Source organism: Pungitius pungitius, chromosome 13, assembly GCF_949316345.1.
Source record: "Pungitius pungitius chromosome 13, fPunPun2.1, whole genome shotgun sequence".
Lineage (NCBI taxonomy): Eukaryota > Metazoa > Chordata > Actinopteri > Perciformes > Gasterosteidae > Pungitius > Pungitius pungitius.
Genome location: NC_084912.1, coordinates 16,827,059 through 16,850,105, shown reverse-complemented (window position 1 = coordinate 16,850,105; position 23,047 = coordinate 16,827,059). Strand labels below are relative to the sequence as shown.

Below are 23,047 nucleotides of genomic sequence, written 5' to 3'. Positions count from 1 at the left end.
ATTATCAAATAAAAATTGTTCAGAGGAGCAAATAAAGCTTTTATTAGAGTCAATGAAAATTGAGTTTTCTACTCAACAACATGAAAATGATGAAATATTTATTCAATATAAAAAGACAAAAGAACATGTCTGCCCAACCTGCAGGAAAGTGCTAGAATTACAACAATAATCAACAAACGTTTTGACTAACCGGCTAGAACATGTCACTACAACTGGCAGAAGACGTTACGAGAACAGCAGGAGCAAAGGCAGGAGCAGCAGCAACGTCTGTCAAACACCCAAACGAGACCACTTCACAAGGCTTTAGTGGTTAAACAGACAAGACTTTAGTGGACTGAGGAGAAGTCAACAAACAGCAGTTTCAGGATATTTCCTGGCATCTGGCTGCACCTTTAGCTTTCCTTTGTTTTCAGGGGGAACTTTGGTCACAAGTTCACATGTGGCCGCAGAAGGTCCTCAGGTCAAAACAATCTCCGACGAGTCCTTGCCATCGACCACTCTGAAGACTCCCACCTTCTCTTTCTTCACACTCTGCGTTGCCTTGCCTGAAAACACAAGTAGTACTTTCACTATCTCACATTACTGACCCACTTGAAGGTTCCTCTCACATTGATCCAAAGTTAAGTTTAACAAATGCGTACTAAGTGAATTGGCCTCTGGTAAGGAGCAATGAAATGTCAAATGAAGTCAAGTCTGTGTGGAAGTACTCATGACAAAACAGACAGTTTATCTATAATAAGATGGGACTTCTCAAAGAACATAACGTTACGATTGATAGTTTTTATACGGGAAACGCTTTTTAAGTGACGTTTGAGTCAAAATGTTATTTTTGCGACTACTGTCAACAGTCACATTTGTTTGTAGGAAAGGTTTAGAGAAAGCAATCCAAAATGTCGCTCCATATTAAACCTAAAAGGCCGATCACAGACGCTTCACTCAATGTCACAATTGAACAAGGCATCAAAGGAAAAGCAAGAGGCAGGCTTTAATACCACTCAATTTCCCTTTTGGTACAGGTAGAAAACAAAAGAATTTAAATAAATGATGACGTGTTAGACGCAGACAGAGGAGACCTTCTGCACGGTACACACACATCTCCTCACCCAACAAGTCACTGCGATCCAGCAAGAGCAGCAGGTCCTTGTCGCTGATCACCTTCCCCGTCGAGGCTTTCACCTCCCTAAGTGGGACAAAGACAAACGTTAATCCTCACATCGGTGTAAAAACATACAAGCTGAAAGCAAGGGAAGGGGGGGGGGGGGCTCTCCTTACTTCTCCGTGCTTCTGGCTTTGAGCATCGACTTCAGCTCGTCCAAATCGATGCAGCTCTTGCTGTGGCTGAGCTCTGCCCTCACACCTTTGAACTTATCTGTGGAGCAAAAACCATCTCACTTTTCAGCCAAAACCAATACTTACTGTGAATGACGGGTTGCTACCATCACCGCTACGCCTTCAAATAAGGTCAATTCTATTCAATGGTTCGAAAAATTCAAACAATCTGGGAGCAGGTGGTATAAATGTGCGCTATTGTCAGAGCAGACATCTCCTAACCCGCTGTAGGTCATTTGGTAACGACAATATCTACAGTTGAAACCAGAAGTTTACACACACTGTGCAAAGACACTTTTTTCCCCTCACTGTCTGAAGTTAAATCAGACTAAACCGCTCCTGTTTCAGGTCTGTTAGGATTACCAAAATTATTTAACTTTTGCTAAATGTCACAATGATGAGACAGATTTGAGAATTTATTACTTTCTTCAAGTTCAAAGGTTTACATACAGTTCCTTTGTATTTAGTGGCATTGCCTTTGAACTGCATGACTTGAATAGTAATGAAAAATTCTCTATAATAGTCTTCATTATTGTGACATTTAGCAAAAGTTAAATCATTTTGGTAATCTAACGGACCTGAAACGAGGAAAAAAAAGTGTGTCTTTTTGCACAGTGTATGTAAACTTCTAGTTTCAAGTGTATAGTCAATGTGAATAAGATGTTGAGACAGAGTTCTGTATTCCACTAATTTCACTAAGAGCCCAAGACTCAAGTCAAATTGTAGGGGGGACCATCTAAATATGGGCCTCACTTCAAATCTATAATACGATGATGCAATAATCACGTGGCAACCCTTTTTTGTGTTCTCCTTTGCAACAACTCTTGGCGCACTCCACTCACTTTTGTGGATGACCATCTGTTCCAGCTTCCTCTTAGCTGAGGCCCTCTCCAGAATCTTCTGGTCGATGGTGTTGGCCGTGACCAGCCGGTACACCACCACTGGCTTGGTCTGCCCGATTCGGTGGCAGCGGTCCTGAGCCTGCAGGTCGGCCTGGGGGTTCTGAGAAGGCGTCGCAAGCATCAGAACACAGACAGACCGGCTTTGACAAAACCGATTTGTTCGTCTGCACCCACCCAGTCACTGTCGAAGATGATGACGGTGTCAGCGGCCGTCAGGTTGATCCCGAGTCCTCCGGCTCTGGTGCTGAGCAGGAAGAGGAAGACCTCGGGATCATTGGAGAACTTGTCCATCTGAGAGGTGGGTGGCATAAACAACCTGGTGATTAGTCATTATAAAAACTACGGGACGTCCGCTAAGCCTGTGGTTCCAAAACTCACATTCTCGGCCCGGTCGGAGTAGGACATGGTGCCGTCTAGTCGGCTGTACTGGAAACCACGCAGGTAGCAGTAATCCATCAGGATGTCGAGGATGGACGTCATCTGACTGAAGATCAGAACCTGAATTCAAATTACATGTGATGTCAGTCACACAAATGAGTCCAAGTGGACCAGACACACAGAAGCCCCCGGCTACGTGAAGCCGGGGGAGATTACTTTTTTCAGTAACGATTACTCGTTACCTGTACGGTGGTTATGACGTGCTTGCACAAATTTTGGTAGAGAGAAAGGGCATAAGGGATTTCTGTTTACCTGAACTTGCAGACCCAGCAGTGTTTGGACGTAAGAACATATAGTAACAGAAGGGGTGAGAGGGTCCCAGCTCACCTTGTGTCCCCGCTCCTTCAGTGCAGGCAGCAGTCGGTCCAGGATCAGGAACTTCCCGGAGCTCCGCACCAGCTGCTCGTCAATCTGCAGGACGGACGCACACATCGTGTGAAGACAAGCGAGCCGGCAGGGGGTGGGGGTGGGGTTCAAAGGGCACCTGCAGCTCCAGCGCTGCTGTGAGTTACCTTGAATGTCTGCGTGGCGGGGTCCAGCGGGTACTCCACCAGGTAGGGGTGGTTACACGTCCTCTTCAGCAGCATGAGAATGTTCTGAAGCTTCAGGTTGATCAGGGAGTCCAGCGGGCTCTGGATGGCCACCACCGGGGATGAGCTGGGAGAGACCAGAGGAGTCACGTTACACTGTGGTCACACGCCATCAGGCATGACGGGATGTGTGGCCGCAGTGGGCCTGCAGAGAGCCCCCGGAGACGATGGACTGAAGAGATGTCCCAAGGTAAAATAGTTCCCCCTAGTTCCCCCTTTTGGCAACTTTACAAGTAAATGTTGCTTAGTAAGTTCCCATCTGGGACTAAAGGTCTGGACCCTTTTTAACTGGATGTGGGAAGTACTTTGAAGCTGTAAGGCCTGCGGTTGTCCTGAATAGAACTCATTTATGGTGGACTGATATTTACATAAGACAACAGTCAGCCTTCTGCAGTAATCCAAAAGGTTACGTCTATTCTTTGTTGGCAGCTGCTTGTACACCACGACGGCATTCAATTATTTGGAGCTGGTCTTCAATGACTAAAATGAATTTAAGGGCACAAAAACCCACAACATGACGCCTTATATGACTGATAAGCAGGCCCGTGTTGAGCTTCCTGTGCTATCGGGGAAGAGCGCCTTCAAAGTCAGCGGTCATGTAATCGAGTTCCTCTGGATGGAATTGCTCTGGTATCCAACAGCACCGTCAACAATCTCGGAGTTCTCGTCGACCAAGATATGTGCTTCAACTCTCATGTAAAGACTTTAAGGACTGCCTTTTTTCATCTGCGGAATATATTAAAAAAAAAAAATCAGGAACTTCCTGTCTCAAAGTGATGGAGAAAAACTAGTTAATGCGTTACTTTTATAGACTGTATTACTGTAATTCTTTGTTATCAGGCTGCTCTTGTAAATCGCTTAAACCTCTCCAGTTGATTCAGAATGCTGCAGCACGTGTATTAACAAGAAGTAAGAAATGGGATCATATAACTCCTGTATTAACTTCTCTGCACTGGCTTCCTGTTAAATCAAGAATAGAATTTAAGGCACTTATCTTATCTTAAAGAGCTTGTTACACCATATTGCCCTACAAGGCATCTGCACTCCATAGATGCTGGTTACTTGTGGTTCCTAGAGTTTAAAAAAGATGGGAGCCGGAGGCTTCAGTTATTAAGCTCCTCTTTTGTGGAACCAGCTTCCACTTTCAGTCCGGGGGGGCAGATTTGGCAAGATCATTTAAGATAAAACGTTCCTCTTTGATACCTCTTATAATTAGGGCTGGCTCAGGTTAGCCTGGACGAGCCTTCAGTTAAGCTGCTCTAGGGTAAGACTGCTGGTGGACTTCGGACACACAGAGAGCTCCTCTCTTGACTCTATACAATAAATCACATTGTATTAATGCACATCAACAATTCAGCTTCTTCCCGAGCTTGTTGTGCTTTCTCATCTCCCAAGTCTCCATAGCTTGTAGTTCGGTTTGGACACTCGCCTTGAACAAACTTTATTAATAAGGGAGAGAAATGAAACCCATCTGGGAGGTGCTGACCTCTGCTCCTGCTCCTTCTGCACCATCTCCAGATATTTCTCCAGGTCGTGTAGCGTGTCCCCCTTCCTCTCTTTGTAGTCCACCACTGAGGTGCGGCGCTTGGGCCGCCCGCTGGACTTAAACACCACGGGAGCCTCCGTCTGAACAGAGAAACAGGATTCGGGGCACTCAGCTTTCTCGATCTCTCTTAAAGTGATGAAACACGAGCTCCATCGCTGCTTTCAACTACAACATAACTCTGACAAAGGATGATCAGAATGTATCTGCCATTACAACATCAGCTCATCGGCTGACCTGGCAAGAAGTGATAGAGCCAGAAGCCACAGAGACCAATCTCGAGTGCTCACAGACCTTTTCCTGGCCCAGCATCTTGGCGAGGGTTTTGTTGACCGTGGCGGTGTAGAAGGCCTCCTGCTTGGCTGTCAGAGGTGCGTACACAATGATCTCCTTCTTCGGAGGAACCTCCAGCGCCACGTCGGACTTCAACCTCCTCAGCAGGAATGGAGTCAGGATCTGTAACAATGACAAGGCACTTTTTTCCTTTTCTTTCCGAGTCAGCAGAAAAACCTAAAGCTAATAGAGGAAAACATTTTAAAGGCAGTTCCAAGCTTAGAAAAATGCATGCACGGTGCATGCACTCAAATTCTTTTATATTTAAAAACAGCAGTTCAAAGTCATTGCACTGGTAACTAACTGCAGTGTGCGGCGTCCGTTCATGGGGACTGACCTGGTGCAGCATGCTCAGGATGTTTTGCTCGCGCTCAGTAGCAATCACGTTGTCCGCCTCACTGATGGTGCTGATGTCGAACCACGACTCGAAGCTGCACGGCAGACAGGTCAATAAGGGTTACAAAAAAAGGAGACCAAGATGAATCAGAATAAAACTAGAAAAGATCTTCTCTGGACACGTTGCTGACTACCTCCGTTTGGTCAGAAAGATACAAATACAAAAAAACAGAGCAATGCTGGTGCCGATGCGTAGCTAGTCATTCCCCCAGAGTAAAATATTTATACATATAAGAAGATAAAAGGCTCAGATACAGATTTCCATATATAAATTAGCGTAAAACAAGAAACCCATCGACCCAGAACAATGATTATCCTACAACAGAACGCGGTGCAGCTCCGTACCTCCTGAGGTCGTCGAAAACTTCTGGCAGGAGGAAGTTGAGGAGGGACCAGAGCTCGGCCAGGTTGTTCTGCAGTGGAGTGCCGGTCAGCAGCAGCTTGTTGTCGGTGGGCAGCATCTTCAGCTCTCGCACCAGCCGGCAGTTGAGGTTTTTGATCCTGTGGCCCTCATCCACAATCAGGTATTTCCACTGGAAGCGCTGCAGCGGAGCAGACATGAAGCAACCTCTTACACACTACCCAGAACAGTGAACGGCTCAATTATTTAGAATATCTATTAAACCGGTTTTCTAGATTGATGGTTCTGTCTAAAATTTCAGAAAACAGTGATGAGTACCCTCAAGCCTTCCTCTAAAAGCTGCATTTTTCTACATATAACACAGATGAGTTAAAAGACAAGGAGGGATCCTACCTGTAGCGACTTTCTGTCTATCATGGCGATTTCAAATGAGGTGAGCACCACAGGGCACATGCTGAGGCCCCCCTGAGGTCTGTGGATCTGCTTCAGAACTTTGGCTCTCTCTGGCTGGGGGCCGTGGTAGAGCAACACAGATACCTGGGACAAACAAACCCCACGTATTGTCAGCTGTGTTTTATCCACATTAACGAAGAAAGGTCATCCTCTCCTCCACGAGACGGAGGCAAGGGTCACCCCCTACCTCTGGCGTGAATCGCTTGAATTCGCTCATCCAGTTGGGCAGTGTGGAGAGAGGGGCCACCACCAGGAAAGGGCCCATCACTTTTTTCTCTATCATCATGGCAATGTGAGCGATGCACTGGACGGTCTTCCCCAGCCCCATCTCGTCAGCTAGGATCCCGTTGATGCCGTTCTCCCACAGCATCTGAAAGAAACCACAGAGTTTACAATAACCATCTCAAAACTGAATGGACTTGCAGTTGGTGGACCGCTCACCCTCAGCCACTCAGTGCCCTCTATCTGGTATGATCGCATAACCCCCCCGGTGAAGAGCAGCGGCTGCTTGGCAGGCACCCGCTGGTCGGCCACCCTCCGGTGGGGATCCAGGAGCTGCTGGGCGTTGTCTCGCACCGCCTCAGACAGGCGGTTTTTGATGGCTTGGTTGGAGTCACACATCTTCTCGATGTCCTCGGCTTCAAGCTTCTTCTGGAGCGGCGCCTTGTCCTGACAATAGAAGGCTGACTAAGTCACGTTCAATTTGTATAAAGTCTACACTGCCATTTGCTCTACTGGATTATTACACATCTTGGAATGAGGGGTATGCAATATGACATTAGACTGAACGATTGCAATGTCGGCAAAACCTGCCTTCAACACTCGATTGTTAATCATCCTTTTAAAGGTCACGGTCAGAGTTTGCATTTCTATGTCTCCGGTGTCTTCTTGGGTGAGATCGAGTCAAGAGGACAAGAAAAAATTAGTGTAACGGCTTAACAAGTATCGGGTTTCCCTCTCAAATGTGCAGTGGATCTTATTCATGCCAACGTGAAGGGACTTGCGCGGTTTGGAAAGTGACTGACAACCATTTAAAGTACGGAACAGAACTTGTCGTGGTGTTGTGTTACTCTATATTAAAGAAAGTAGCCCAAAAGTGTAACAGTAATAGTTTTGTTCTATGAGAAAGAACCAGAAAACAGTCATGATTCTGCCTGAAAATAAAGTGGCCCGGTATATTTTACATATTTGACTTCCCTTGTTGACATATTGGAATGATAGGAAGGAATAAAATAAAGCATTACCACTTCCTCAACTTTTATTTTCTTTGATTGCAACAGGATTTCCTGAAAGACAAAAATGAAACAGAATCAATGAGCTGATCAGTAAATTTCAAATCTGCAAAACAGGCAAAAAAGGTTGAATGTAGCCTTACTTCTTTTGACATGACGTCTGCTATTTTGTAGTCATCCTCCCTCTTCCTCTTCCTTTTATCTAGTCCAACGGGGAACAGGGTCAACAAACGTTTCAGTCATATCGTAGAACTAGTGTTCAGTGGAGCAATTACCAATATATCCAGCATCAGAGCAGATATCAGAAGATCTACTCACCTTTAACTGGCTCGGCGCCGTTTTTGTTCTGCGTTTAAAGAAGACAAAAATCAGTAAAAGAGTAGAGAAAAGTACTTGCTGAACTAGGGTATCTGCTTTGTGTTCAGTAAAGCTCTCCTCACCTTCTTGGTCTTTTCACAGCGCTCCTTCTTGAGGTTCTCCTGCAGACAGAAAATAAATCGAGCAAGATTAAGAATGTAGCCAGCAGTCGGCAATACAAACACTGAACCACACACACACACACACACACACACACACACACACACACACACACACACACACACACACACACACACACACACACACACACACACACACACACACACACACACACACACACACACACACACACACACACACACACACACACACACACACACACACACACACACACACACACACCTCGCTTTGTTGCTGCTCCATCTTAGTGAGCAGGAATTTGGAGTAGATGTTGCTCTTCTGCAGCAAGTGCTGGAGCCTCTTGAACCGCATGTCGTGGGATTCCCTCTCCTGCGCTTGCAGGGCCTAGAAGATGAAACCACACATTGATGACCAGATACCTGGTGGATTTTAATACTTAAAGCTTTTTTTAAAGTTTTGGACAAAGCAAAGTTATTGCCATCATGTGTTCAAAAGTGAAAAGAAAAAATATATATTTGGAGAGATGTTTTACAGCAATATATAATAGATAAAAGGAAAATGTACTGTTCTTCACAGCTATAAGCCACTAGATTACATAAATAATGCTGATGAATGTTTTTTTGGAAAACCTCCCCCAACTTTTGATGCTCTTGTCCGTATAATTCAATAGCAAGCTTTACACAAACAGAATAAAGGAATAGATTAGAACCACACCTTCTGCATCATCTCTTCTTCTCTCCTCTCCCCTTCCTCCATTAGCTTCTCCTCTTCTTCCTCCATTTCTTTGGTGACAACCCCCTCAGATGTCATCCTCCCACTTTTCACGCTGATATCTTCAAAAGAACAGAGATTGTCAAGCTGCTGTCGAATTTCAGAAAACAACACTGCATGATTTGTTTACCATCCCTAGTCACCTGGGAGGGAGGAGGGTATTGCACAAAAGTAAAAGATGTACACTGTTTATTACTTTTAATATGATAATTTTATGTGTTTGGATTGCTGTATCTGTTATGTGCTGAATGCAAAAAAATCAAGTAAAGCCTGTGATGGAAGGGATATCGTGTGGGACAGCTACCAACTGTTCCACCTGCAGAAACTGTCTTCATTTTCCAGTACTGCACATCAAACCCATTTATACGGCATATGTGGAAATCCTTTGATGTCACAGATTATTCAGGGAAGGTAATAAAGATGAGTGCTAAGGACTTCAGTGCCAAACACACACTTCTGATAGTACGGCAAATTGTGCCTTTATTTGCAGGTCCAGCATATAAAAGCGCAGTGCCATACAATGAATCTGTGGGATGGTGAGCATGGCTTCATGCTGGTCCGATCTGTCCCCAAACCTTGCACGTCTCAAAGCACGCATCAATATCAGTGCTTCTTCATTCAAAACGTGCGTCAGAAATGTGCATCATGGTGCAGGAAGAAACACAGGTGAATGGGCCATTTACCCTCAGCGAGGCTGGCGATGAACTATCGCAGATTCTTTTTTTTAGCGTGTGAACTTGTGATGTGTGGCTTGAGTACGTTGTTGGATTGAACCTCCTCGTTTGTCTCAATGTAATGACGTCATGAATGCAGCAGGTGCAACACAGAGCTGCATTAAGCACGATATAGTTTTTCTACCGTGTGATAGAATTGATTATTTCTAAGTTTTGTCAACGCTTCGCTGCGTAAAAGAAAGACGAAAAGAATCAAACGATCTGCCATCATCCGTGTAAGGAAGTGGAGTCTCGTGTCTGCATCTCAATGCGGCTTCATGACGAACAACACCGAAGGAACGCCTGCGTTCATCGGAGCAATAGTGCCGTGTGCTGTGAAAGGACGTTACGGAGGGAAACACAGACCTAAATAAATAGAAGGTAGATGGCTAGCTTGCCGCTGTAGCTACACAAACGGTGGGCTATAGTTAGCTGTTGTCATCATGGTGCGTAAATAAAGTGTTTCAATCGGCTCAGGAACTGAAACCAACCACCAAAATCAAGCACCGAAATCTGCGTCGCCTTTCGGTAGGTGCCGGTGCCATGTTGGTACCGGTTCTCGGTACCCAACCCTAGTGACAATGGCCCAACAGCGACACCATCTGCACCAAGTTAGCTGCTAAATGAGTGTAGCAGTGCAGTCAAACAGGGCTTTACACAGACTGAAAGACATTTTCATTGTTCAGATTCCCATCAACCAAATGATGCATCCAACTAGTAATTACATTTAAATATTAACAAAGATAAGGTGTGATACTTGGTAACTACGTACCATCTTAGTTCTTGGTTTAGATGGGCATTCAAATGGGAAACAAAATGTAATAACATTATGGACAACTTGCGTGATTATTGTGTAAGAGACATCAAAAGTGTCACCTAATGGATACAAAAAAATAAACAAAATAATTTTCCAAAACACAGTTTAAGATATTGTGAAATATAAACTCAATATATAAACTAATGAAAACTTATTTAGTGGCAATTAATATTCCTTTTGAATGTTGAAGGAGTCAGATGTCTGTGCCACATCAGCATGGTGAAGAGGCTTCTCAGAACTTGTAGGGAAAAGTGAAGTTTAAATCACTAAACATTCAGTTTTTCCAGGCTTTTCTTGAAGGCGATGCAAGTCAACATAAAATATTCACTTCATAGTTCCGTACCAGATCACCTTAACCACAATTGGTGTTCAGAAACAACAAGCGTACTGGTCAGCTATTTTAATCAGCCAGTAACACGCTTTCCTCCCCATAACTAATGCTTGCATCAATAATGTTACCATGCTGTATCAGTAAAGCATGCTAATGGTACATTAGCTTCACTTTAATGGAAGCTCCAAGTTAGCAGGAAAAGAATACTCCTGTGTTTCTGACTCTCTACAAACGCTGTAGAACACATGTGTCAAACTCAAGGCTCGTGGGCCACATCCGGCCCGTGAATGAATTTTCTTTGGCCCGCATGATCAAATCTATTTACTATTAGAGCTGGCCCGCCGGTATATCGCACGCATCACCATCATACTACAAATCCCACAATGCACTCTGCCGTCATGCGCCTCACAGTCCGTATTACATACCGCTTGTGTCAACTTTCAACTATCCCGAGACCAACTGACAACTTTTTACTCCAGTAATTCTTTTTGTGGTTTTACCCATAAAATTAAAATACGAAGCGTAGCCGCTAAGCACGTAGATTTTCACAGTAAGAATTAATGCAACCGTCTGCAATGACAGCGGTTACCAGGGTAGTGACTAGACTCGCTGCTCTTGGCTCTGATATTTATTGTCCATTGCTGACTGAAGGATTGTACTATTGAACGCACAGGTTGGTTATGCTTAACTTATATTTTCTTTAATGGCAGAGAATTTCAAAATAAATGGTTGAAGCAAAAGGATACCATTTGAGTTTTGCTTCAAATAAAGGCTAGCAGCCACATGCAGAAGAGTATCACGCTTTTTTAAATCTCCAGCAAAACCATTTATTTTGATAATTTATGCAAAAAGTAAAATGTACAAAATAAGGCAATGTTAATATTTTTGTACACAGCAATTACATTTAAATAAGATATACCTTTATTGATAGAAGTAAATAAAAAAATTGAAGACAGAGTTAAGTGACAAGTTACCCAATAATGTAACTACTTATATGAATAGCAGCGAGTGCAGTATCCCTCGGAGGACTGTAGGCTTTTTTCTTCGTAGATCATAGACGGTTTGTGTTTTGTAAAGTCAGCATTGAATAAAGCTTGCCGAACCAATTCTTCGATTTTACTGCATCTGGTTCCGTAACCAGTCACAAAATGAGGATAATACAATGTTTTTAGCAAAGAGCTCTTTGGTGAAAAGCATATTATGTTCAGGTGCTCTTCAGAGAGATTCAGGCATCAATTTGACACAATTTTAGAAAATGTCATTGACTGTTAGTACTGATGATTCATATCATAGTGTGACATAGATGTTAAGCCATCAGTTGGCAGTTCTACTATGGGGTGGTAATCAGGCTGCACGGTATGGCCAAACATCCGTATCACAATATTAAGTAACATTCTGACGGTATATCGTGGTATTGCTTTTACAAGTAAACACATCCATTCACTGACCCTGAAAACAACTTTGGCTACCCGAACAGCTGTTAGCTTGTTTTGGCTGTCAGCGTTGCCACCAGAGGCTCGACAGACACGGCATTAAATAGTTTTTCTGATCTAAAGTAACTTATGTCGGATTTATCTAAACCAAAAACCCTCCAAACAGACACAGCTCCTCTGCGCTGTGTTGGTGCCTCTCTGCGCTCTCGTTGTTCCTCCTCCTCCTTTTCATGTAGTCTGACTCGCCACTGAATTACTGGCGTTGGCCTTTGCCACTGACGTGCGACGAGGTGCCACAAAGAGGATCTCGCTCGTTTCAATTCACGGTTCTAAAAGGCTTGCGCGTGTTGCAAAGCAATTCACCGCCAGATCACTAGTTGGGAGTAATGTTTGGAGAGAGTGACGTCTTTGTGTGTGGAAGTCGTTGGTTTGTTTATTTTTCAGAACTTTTTTTTGCCCCGTGAGCTCGCAAAAGACGTTTGTCCACCTAGTGTTCTGGCGGTGAATTGCAAGTGAAAATATAATGTAACCTTTTGTGGATCTACTTTGAAAACGGTTGAGAAATTATGAATAATGCCTCTGTACAAGCCCCTGTCCGCACAGCAATGAATAGAGGTGCACTTCATTTCGAAATGTGGTCCACACGACCGCAGTATTAATTGCACCGGTACATTTGTTGGGATAGGTCAATGAAAAACGAGAACTTACCGGCTATTCGTTGCCAACAGCGGCAGGGCTAACGATAATGCGTTGCAGTTACAGACCAATTTGCTTCGGAGCAATTTTGCTCAGTGAAACAGCAACGTGGGTCGATGTTTCACGAGCAGGTGACTCACGGGAAGCTCAACTAACGTCAACGTTAAGTTGCTCTGAAGTAACGCTAGCTGCTGCGGGTTACGGTCGTTTCTGAGTGAGATAAGGTAAACCAATGATATATAAATATTTCCGCATGCGACACTAAGTTAAAGTTTCTAGTAAGTCCACTCTGCAGACCGCACAGCGTGTGGTTCTGAAGCGCGAAAAGTGCCTACGAACAAGCAGCACACCTCCGGTCAATACCTTTCAAAATAAAGCCACTCACAGGGAACTGGGTTAAGAAGCTCACGCGAAGCTTTCATTTTCCAGGCTTTACTTGCACTGTTTTGTACAATAGTTCGGCCCACTTGACTCAGAAAGTGGTGTATTCTTTGGGCGGGGCTATTCGTTTCGCGCCAGTTTGGACCAAACTACTGCATCTAAAATAGGGTGTTGTGTGATTGAATTGTACATATTCTAGTATTGTTTTAAGCTACTACGTTTATTCCTTTAAAGAAAGGTCAAGACAAGCCTTTTAATTTAAAGTGTCAAAAACACATTACAAACTAAAGAGGATTTAATGGACGAAGTAAATAATTTCACAACAAAAACACCCCTGTGAGATCAAATATGTACCCCTAATCGAATATTTCCCGCGAAAGCTGGTTGTAGGTAAACGTATATTGATACATAATCATATGATGAACTTATTAAATATTATTGGGTAGATATATCACAGGGTATTATAGGGTTTATTCATATGTTAGCCCTGTTTAAGATGTCTATAGCCTTTTGATAAATACTAAACCTAAACTAGATTATACTAATATGACTAATTTGAAAGCCTGGATCTCAGTCTTTCACAACCAACCTGGAAAACAATACAGCCGGTTCTCTTTGTTGTAGTGTGCAGGGACCCAGGTCCATATTCAGAATTTTTATCCGAAGTTCTTATATTTAAGAGTAATTATTGTGAGTGATTTTCATATTCATGTGGAAGTCAATAATGACAGCCTTAGTACTGCATTTATCTCATTGTTGAATTTGATAGGAGTGTACAGAAATCTACTCATTGTTTTAATCACACCCATGACCCAGTCTTTCACAGAACACTTTCTTTATTGGACCATTAAAAAATCCTATATATGCAAACACTGCATTAACTTTCATTGTCAGGAAGTTAATTGCGCATGCAAGGTAGCAGTGAGGTGCTTACCCAGTGAGAAGGATTTTTTTGATATCTTTTTTTATCAGAAAGAATATTTGTTACCTCAACTATTTGTGCACGTACACACACACACACACACACACACACACTTCCTTTCCAACTGAATTCAGTCGCCTTTATTAAGAAAACAAGGACATTGTATTTGAACTCTTAACAGTGATGACACAGCAATTTTCAGACCCTATGACTTGGCAGGATACGCCAAAAACAAATGGAGAATAAATAGTTTCCCCTTGACAAATCCCGCCCAAGAATTGCAGACCCCCCCATTTCATACAGCCTGGTAGTACAAGATTTATTTTTTAAGTGTTACATGTTGAGCAACAAACGTACAGTTGTCTTCAGCCACAAATGTAATGCAGAGATAAAGAGTTAAGACAAGCCCAATGACGCATTGAACATTACACAACAGGCAAAACGCATAAGGATGCACACACATCTGTTGTACTTTAGATGCTAGACAGTGGTGGCACACTGCTGTGCAAAGGTTGATGAGAACCAAATAAACACCCTTCAAATGGAGACCGACTCACACATGCTGACCCACAACCGGCAATAGATTTCACAGAAAGGAAAAAAGCGCGCGCGCGCACACACACACACACACACACACACACACACACACACACACACACACACACACACACACACACACACACACACACACACACACACACACACACACACACACACACACACACACACACACACACACACACACACACACACACACACACACACACACACACACACACACACACACACACACACACACCTTTATTTGGTAGTGCAGCTACACTACAGTACAAATGAGGGCAACTTCATCTGGATCTCGCGGGGACGCCCCTCCCCGTCCTGTCTACGTTGTGGTAAGTGGAGTTTGAGGGGGACGGAGTCCCGGGGGGGGGGGGGGGGGGGTTTCATCTCTTAGCAGCATCCTCCTGGCGAGGGCTTGACGCTGGTGCCGGGGGTCAGCTTCACGTTGGGCTTCTCCCCTCCTGCGGCCGTGGCCCCAGGGCCCATTCGCTTCTTAATCTCGGCAGCCATAGTCATGAAGGCCTGCTCCACGTTGGTGGCGTTCTTGGCGCTAGTTTCCAAAAAGGGGATAGCCAGAGAGTCTGCAAACTCCTAGACACAGAGGAGGACAGTACAGCAGCAGGTTAGGCTTCAGGCTTGTCTCTTCCCCCCCCCCCCCCCCATTGTGAAGAAAACAAAGCTCAAATAAACACAACACAACAGTAAATGCTGTTGCATTGAGAAGTGTTTATAGCATTTTTCCATCCGTACAGGTTTTATTAAACTAAAAACCCAGAATGCCATGCCGCTGCACTGGCCTTTCCCCCCCCATCGTGTCGTACATTTAACGTCACAGGTTCTCATTTATTTTAATTGAAGAGCGTTACAGTGTAAAGGAGAGCACAAAAAAGCTCTGCACCATTTTTAAAATAATTTTAAAACAATGATTAAGAAAGATTAGATTATGGGTTGGCACTGCTTAAAAAAAAAAATTCTAATTTTTTCTATAAATATTCGCTATATCAATGGGGTCACACCTGTGGTTTGTTTGTTTATTCCGATTCAGGATTAACATGTACAACATTGCATGCACAAGGCAACATTTAACAGCGGACTAAATATTGTAAACAAACATCACGCACAAGCAAAATGTTCTCTTGTTGTATTTACAGCTGCAATAAAATCTAACCAATCTGTTATTACCTTTTTTGTGGGGGTTTAGCAGTGCATGAACCCAGTGTAGAATGGGCCGGGTGGCCTAAAAAGCTTGGGAACCACTGTGCTTATATTATGGCGCAGCATTGGAGGGAACTCTTAAGTTCCTCATTGTAATATGGAGGTTTGAAAGGTAACCCCTCTTTCGGCTAGCTAATAAGTCTTTTTACCATGTACAGTGAGGAAAATAAGTTTAACACCCTGCTATTTTGCAAGTTCTCTCCTTGCAGCAAGATCTAATTTAGGATAATAAATGGAGTGGAGGTGGACATTTTAAGGTCTTCGAGGGTCAGAATTCTAGCTGATAGACAGGTGTTCAAATACTTATTTGCAGCTGTATCATACAAATAAATAGTTTTTAAAAAATCATATATTGTGATTTCGGAATTTCTTTAGATCATGTCTCTCACAGTGGACATGTACCTACGATGACAATTTCAGACCCCTCCATGATTTCTAAGTGGGAGAACTTGCAAAATATCAGGGTGTTCAAATACTTATTCTTCACTGTATGTGTCACATCAATTCAATGACTCCAACTCAGCGGAACAAAAAAAAGCATGAAAATGTTGATGTACAACAGCTTGCTTGTGTGGGAGGATCACCCAGGCGGCCTTACTTTTGCTGTCGTGTAATCCACCACCTTCTTTGTCGTCAGGTCGCACTTGTTCCCAACCAAAAGCTTGTTGACATTTTCACTGGCGTAGCGGTCGATCTCCTGTAGCCACTGTTTGACGTTGTTGAAGGACTCCTGAGAAACAGGACAGTTTGACGTCAGCACTGAGCTCAAGCTGTTTGGGACACTAGCAGCTTTCCACAGGGTGGGGTCACTGCGGTCCACACAGCAAGGACAGAAATCAATACAAAACACACCAATGATGCAGCTCATGAACTTTGGGAGCTACACCTTATTCTTACATATCTCCAGCTAACCGTAAAGGGGACAGTGTAGATGCCGCATGGACCGGTCAGGGGTTGGTTGCAACTTGTGAAAGGTGATAATATTTCTCCCAGGTTTACATCCTTGTGGCGCCGAACGGACCGGCCGACAAAGGGACGGGGCGCCCCCTTGTTCAATGGTAGGTGAAATACTGATATATACAAACATACAAGTCTCCCTGTAAGTTAGGAAACAGTACTTTACTGAAGCGGCTTTCTAAAAGTTTGTTTTGCTTCATAATGACTGTCTTGGGTTTGCTTAAGATTAGAATTTCCCAGCTGGTAGCCGTGGGCAATGATGTAGATTTGACAGTGTCCTCGGTTGCAGTGAGCAGGTTAACTTTTAACAGTTCTGTCTCAATCAATGTGTTCCTGTGTACCGTTATTTTGGCTAACTTGCATCTGGTGAAACCCTGCCCCTTACACACCCTTTACAACCATGTCTGTCACAAAACCTCATAGTCTTATGCTATTGGAAATTCATGTCTACGTGTCAGAATTAGCGCAGGAATACTTCAGCTATATGCAGCCAAATCCAGGTCAAAAGTTTTGTTGTTGAACATTGAAAAATACCACACTGTATTAAAAATAAAAATAAGTGGACAAAAAATATTTTCTGTTGAATATAGCTGACTCAGTTTTATTATTATTTTGAACAAAATATTTTTTTAATTCTTCACTTTTGTTTATTTTTTTGATATTCACTGTATTATATTTTTTGGTTGCAGATTTTATATTTACAGATTCGGATCTTTTATTCACATTCAGACTTGACCCTGATGTGGCGTAAAGTGGTGGGGCATCATTTGGGAGGGGCGTGTCATCATGAGTGACAGTGTCATCAACCGTATTGCCTTCTGGCGAAAAAGAAACCTGAAGGTGAAAAAAAGATCTGAAGCAAACAAAAAATATAATACAGTGAATATCAGAAAATAAATACAATTGAAAAAAATATTTTTTTCCCCCTCATCACAGAGCCATGATCTCAGTAAGGGAAACACTTTTCCCACATGCCCTCCCTCTGCATTTCCATTCATCAGAAACCAGGTCAATGACACTCTTTCTCGCCATGGGGCGGGTGATCTCGTAGTGTACGCAGTTACACTGACCTGGTCTGTGACATCATACACTACGATGATACCATGAGCGCCTCTGTAGTAGCTGGATGTGATGGTACGAAATCTCTCCTGACCCGCCGTGTCCCACTGTCAGAGGAAAGAGATGCATGCATTTGATGAAAACCAAAGCGACGCACTAACACCTTCTGATGATCAGCACCAACATTCTCACTGGCATTTCTTTAAGAAATGTGATCATTGGTCAACTCTGAGTTCAAGTATTTAGTTTCAACCAAATACATTTTATTTGATCATATCCCACAAATACTCAATAGAGCAATAAACGAGGATTAATCCGCCGCAGAAAATAGTTCCAGACAAAAGCATGATTTACTTTTGTTTCAACAAAAAAAAAAAACATAATTTGGGGATCACATTTTAGGATTTCTTTACAATGAATAAGAAAGATCTAGAATAATAGCTAAATATATGAACACTCTATGAAACTATATGAAAGTACTTTCAGACTGAGCAATAGTTACTGAAGGCCACCAATATTAAATTGAAGCAGTTGGGATACTTACAATTTGAAGTTTAATGGTCTTTCCATCTAGTTCTATGGTTCGTATTTTGAAGTCCACACCAATAGTGCTAATGTAACTTTCTGTGTAAGTGTCATCCTGTAGAGAGAATGAGTAGGTTAGTTGGCTCACACATCCTGCTCAGTTCCTTCCTGCTCCACTACACAGAGAAACACCATCAGTCACTACGAGCCCCGGTGGGAAGCAGCCGAGGTGTTGCCAGAGAATGTTGAATGATTGACCTATAGGCTAGTTAGCGGCTTGAATTTGCACATGTGAGCATCGCATCCTGTTTGGCACTACTTTCGTTAATAAGAAACCAGTGAAAATAGCCATTATATAATGTTGTCCGCTTTCAACAGTCTGCACAAAATAATCACGCAGGCCAAAATAACCAGGGGAGAATGGAGATTAGATAAATATACTTACTGCAAATCGGAGGAGAAGGCAAGACTTTCCAACACCAGAGTCACCGATCAGGAGTAGCTTGAATAAATAGTCACTGCAAAAATTGAAAAAAAATACAGTAGTTAGGGGGCATCCCAACTAGTGTCCCTTACGCACATAAATGTTTTACATACTCTGCAGATTCATTTTATTGTCCAGTGACAGAAACAGGACAAACTTTGCCTCCAAAACGTCCTTTGTTTTCAATTTAGGTTCAGTTTAATTAATGTTCACATTCGAGGAGTTGATTAAGCTTTTCATCCTACGGTTGAACAACCTAATTTCTTTTATCTTTTTTAGAAATGCTAGTGCATTTGGAACAAATATTTATGTCACATTTGGCTCACTTAATTTGCCATACACATCACACCTCCGAAACACAATCCCCTCCCATCCTCCCGGTGAGCGGCACTAGCACAGTAACCTCTCCATCAAAGGGCTCTTCCACCCTTCCACCCCTCCCTGACGACTGGCCAGGTGAGACGACTGCTGGAGAGACTCCACCAACGCAAAGCTGAAGTCTCTTGACCTGAGCCTGATGCTGGAGGAAGTCTCGGGGCTGTGGAAGACGTCGTGCCTGGTCCATGTACCAAAGAAATCAACTCTACCTCACCTCAATGACCAGTGTTTCCCCTACCATTATAACAGCGGGGCGCCCCCCCGCTGTAATTATCCCCCGAACCCGTGAAAAACTGCATGCCGATTCCGCTACAACACGTGTGCGCATATGTCCGTATACCCAGTCCGGCATGGCCTGGTCGAACCTGGGGGAAACACTAACGACTATCAACCAGTGGCTGGTCTTGGTCCTCCTTGGCCGCAGGTGAAACCTCATTGGACCCTCAGCGATTTGCTTACCAGCCTTGTGTGTGTGTGTGTGTGTGTGTGTGTGTGTGTGTGATTGCACGACGCAGTGTTTCTCCTATCATTATAACAATTTTACAATTCAATGGCAAAATAAAGGCGTTATTCTTATTCATTCATCCTCCCTTTCTTCTCACTGTAACACATGTTTATGTGTTGATCGACCCAACACATAAATAGACATTGTTGTGACAGTGAATAATACAAAATATAAGAAACGACTTCCAATGTATCCACTTCCATTGTAGAAAACTAATAGAAACAGTCCATGATTCTTTATTATTTGAAGTGGACGTGTCATTTTCAACAAGCTGATGGTGCATCTAACTTAATAGATCCTAGATTTGATTTTTACAGTGACTCATTGAGTGAGTAGATCGTGGACCTAGGGCCATCTAGTCTACACCAAGCAGATGAATCATTAATAAAACATGTGGAAATGGGACCAAACATCACCAAACTGACAACATAATCGGGGCCTCTGCACTTTAGAGTAGTAAAGTAACTCCTGCTCAATAAAAAATTCCAATCCACCCACGTCAACATGAATGAATACACAACCGGGGAGCGGTGAGATTGCGCAACGCTGCCCTGTTGAAATCGAGGGCTAGGCCTGTAGCACGTGACCTGCACATGACTGAGACGCTGCTTCAGCACATATGACTGAGGACTGAGTCATGGCCACCAGCAGGTAACTGCAGCCGGTAACGCCGCGTGTCACCAAATGACCGGACCTGGACCCCAACAACACAGGAACGCTGCTCTAGTGAAAGCAATAGATAAATACGAGAACACGCGATAACGCGGCCTGGAGCATAACCACTGACAGCGGGGAAGGGTATTAAAAAAAAAGGAGTAAAGTTGACTATGGCAACCATTGTTGTCGAGCCTGTTTTGTTCAGACTAAATTAGTGCTAACTAAGTAACGTTAGCTAACTTGGGTATTGTCGCCAATACCGGTCTAACGTCAATGTTAACGTTACATGAAAGCCAAGTCAAACAAAATAAAACGAAATGAACTACTGCGTTAACTGCAAAGAGGTTTGCGTTACAGTTGATTTAAGCCACTCAACAAGGCGCCTTTGTCCTGTAACGTTGTTTAAAAGGTAACGGCGTACCTCGCGCATTGCCCAAACCAGCCCCCAAAAGCGTCGGCCCAACAGCTGGTTTAAACTGAGTAGAATTTGTTGTTTGTCACCGATATCTATCCAACTTACCGAGTGACAAGTCTTTAACGCAAATGTCCCACTGGGATCACGCGGAAATGGTCAGTGTCTCGTCTCGGGCAGGGAAGGCGCAGGTGGACACGGTGTCAGCTGATCTTAGTTCGACTGCTAATTTCAATTTGTTTGTGCTAATTTACTTGTTAGCACACCGCTCCCCTCAGCTTACTGGTCAACACAGTAGCTCCGGCGAGTGATACTTACTATTCGGGATTCATTGTTGACTCGTTGTATAGTGTATCCCCTCTCGTCAAACGTCTCCTTTCCCCCCGTCTGCAGATAAACAGCGGTGTTCAGATATGGAAGCGGAAGCGCTGGCTAGCTTGCAGTGCTCCCAAAAACCACGACCGGATACTTTTTCGTCGGTAAAAATCCAAAATGGCTGCAACTCCAACCAGGAAACGGCTAACATTAGCCAGTTGGTTAGCCAAATCGGGAATAACACAAAATACGTATCTCGGTTGAACAGATGTCTCTGACTATTGACACGTTGTACGGCCGCAAATCTAAAACGAATTGACAGGTAAATATCTGTAAATATCTAGCTAGCCTGTCCCCTTCTCTCCCTCTATCTCTCTGTGACTGTGTTACTGCCGCAACAGCGAACTGTCAAGTCCCGGGAAGGATTACGTCATTTAGTGTACGTGGCAAAGGGGAGTCAGTGTCCCGTGTCAAACGGAATATTACACACAACTTCCGGTGAAACACGACGACACTTTATGCTGGAAAACGAACCCATACGTATCATTTCCGGTCACTTCCTACTTGAATCTCGCTAGCTTGACACATTCCTTTCTGTACAGTGATAAACAGTTTAACTGTACCCTTTGGTTCCCTGTTGATGACATATATCAGACATTGTTATTGGGCCTGTGCGCTGTTTATTAGTGACAATAAAACACATCATCAGAGGTGATCAACATAAAATATAATAAAATAAATAAACCTCCAGTCACACCAGAAACCTATGTTGGTCATTTCCTAGTCACGGTTGTGACACTGGCTTTGTTGTTTTAGGAAGTTATGTATGGTATTATTAGCACTTTGAAAAAGTACTTTTGCAATTTTTCTGCCATGATAAACAGTCACCTGAAGCATTATTAGGAACACCACACTAATACTGTGTTTGACCCCCTTTCGCCTTCAGAACTGCCTTAATTCTACGTGGCATTGATTCAACAAGGTGCTGAAAGCATTCTTTAGAAATGTTGGCCCATATTGATAGGACAGCATCTTGCTGTTGATGGAGATTTGTGGGATGCACATCCAGGGCACGAAGCTCCCGTTCCACCACATCCCAAAGATGCTCTATTGGGTGGAGATCTGGTGACTGTGGGGGCCCTTTTAGTACAGTGAACTCATTGTCATGTTCAAGAAACCAATTTGAAATGATTCGAGCTTAGTGACATGGTGCCTTATCCTGCTGGAAGTAGCCATCAGAGGATGGGTACATGGTGGCCATAAAGGGATGGACTTGGTCAGAAACAATGCTCTGCTGCATACCTCGGTTGTAACGAGTGGTTATTTCAGTCAAAGTTGCTCTTCTATCAGAACCAACAACCGTGCCACGCTCCAAATTGCTTAAATCACCTTTCTTTCTCATTCTGACATTCAGTTTGGAGTTCAGTCTTGACCAGGACCACACCCCTAAATGCATTGAGACAACTGCATGTGATTGGTTGATTAGATAATTGCATTAATGAGAAATTGAACAGGTGTTCCTAATAATCCTTTAGGTGAGTGTATGTAAGGAGTCATTGTGCAACTCATTTCATTTTAGGGGTTGCAGTAAAAAGGACTCTTTTGAAGGGCCTGGTTGACAAGCCAACTGTCTTAGAACTGCAGGTTCCTTGACAGACAATTGTTTTTATTCTATTCTAAGTTCAGTCACAAATATTTCTGGAGGCTCTTTAATGATTACTTCTAAAGTTTTAATCAGCTTAATGTTTATAACTTTAAACACCATCGTAGCATGACATGTTTAAGACTTGAAGTTTAGGACTAAATTTGAGACTTGCCAAACGATGACTTGAACGCCTGTGGACTCTTTCCACCTTCGGTCCATGTCTTTGATGTCATT

General features: G+C 43.4%; 2 protein-coding genes across 4 annotated transcripts; both read right to left on the bottom strand.

Annotated features, from left to right (window-relative positions):
* Window positions 1-26: 26 nt before the first annotated feature.
* Window positions 27-13,251, bottom strand: hells (helicase, lymphoid specific). 3 transcript variants are annotated; one of them, XM_062566699.1, is made up of 22 exons: window positions 13,183-13,251; window positions 8,751-8,869; window positions 8,298-8,420; window positions 8,018-8,056; window positions 7,896-7,923; window positions 7,721-7,779; window positions 7,590-7,631; window positions 6,787-7,014; window positions 6,533-6,715; window positions 6,286-6,429; window positions 5,877-6,073; window positions 5,473-5,566; window positions 5,097-5,258; window positions 4,746-4,885; window positions 3,182-3,326; window positions 2,997-3,080; window positions 2,610-2,729; window positions 2,406-2,522; window positions 2,172-2,331; window positions 1,273-1,369; window positions 1,104-1,180; window positions 27-545 (listed from the first exon to the last, which is right to left on the bottom strand). In XM_062566699.1, exons 1-22 carry the CDS (start codon window positions 13,217-13,219, stop codon window positions 457-459), a joined length of 2,484 nt encoding a protein of 827 aa, XP_062422683.1. In that variant the 5' UTR covers window positions 13,220-13,251; the 3' UTR covers window positions 27-456. The 3 variants fall into 3 exon arrangements, with proteins under 3 accessions (XP_062422683.1, XP_062422684.1, XP_037322333.1); XM_062566700.1 differs by having other exon boundaries at window positions 7,602-7,631; XM_037466436.2 differs by lacking the exon at window positions 13,183-13,251 and adding an exon at window positions 12,810-13,175.
* A 962-nt stretch (window positions 13,252-14,213) lies between these two features.
* On the bottom strand, window positions 14,214-21,596 carry LOC119214341 (ras-related protein ORAB-1-like). Its single transcript, XM_037466058.2, has 6 exons — window positions 21,172-21,596; window positions 18,863-18,935; window positions 18,437-18,532; window positions 17,904-17,999; window positions 16,475-16,606; window positions 14,214-15,252 (listed from the first exon to the last, which is right to left on the bottom strand). The coding sequence occupies exons 1-6, from the start codon at window positions 21,183-21,185 to the stop codon at window positions 15,052-15,054; spliced, it is 612 nt and encodes a 203-aa protein (XP_037321955.1). The 5' UTR covers window positions 21,186-21,596; the 3' UTR covers window positions 14,214-15,051.
* Between the last annotated feature and the right edge of the window lie 1,451 nt (window positions 21,597-23,047).

What these genes read in the sequence shown, in the direction of transcription:
- LOC119214341 (XM_037466058.2), bottom strand. An exon ending in GCCTTCTCCTCCGATTTGCA is followed by an intron (nt 18,533 to 18,862) that starts GTAAGTATATTT and finishes TTCTCTCTACAG; the next exon opens with GATGACACTTACACAGAAAG. An exon ending in TGGATTACACGACAGCAAAA is followed by an intron (nt 15,253 to 16,474) that starts GTAAGGCCGCCT and finishes CTCTGTGTCTAG; the next exon opens with GAGTTTGCAGACTCTCTGGC.
- hells (XM_062566699.1), bottom strand. Translation starts at nt 13,219, where the DNA reads ATGAAAGCTTCGCGTGAGCTTCTTAACCCAGTTCCCT. An exon ending in GCTGTGAAAAGACCAAGAAG is followed by an intron (nt 7,924 to 8,017) that starts GTGAGGAGAGCT and finishes CTTTAAACGCAG; the next exon opens with AACAAAAACGGCGCCGAGCC. An exon ending in GTTTTCGACGACCTCAGGAG is followed by an intron (nt 5,567 to 5,876) that starts GTACGGAGCTGC and finishes TCTGCCGTGCAG; the next exon opens with CTTCGAGTCGTGGTTCGACA.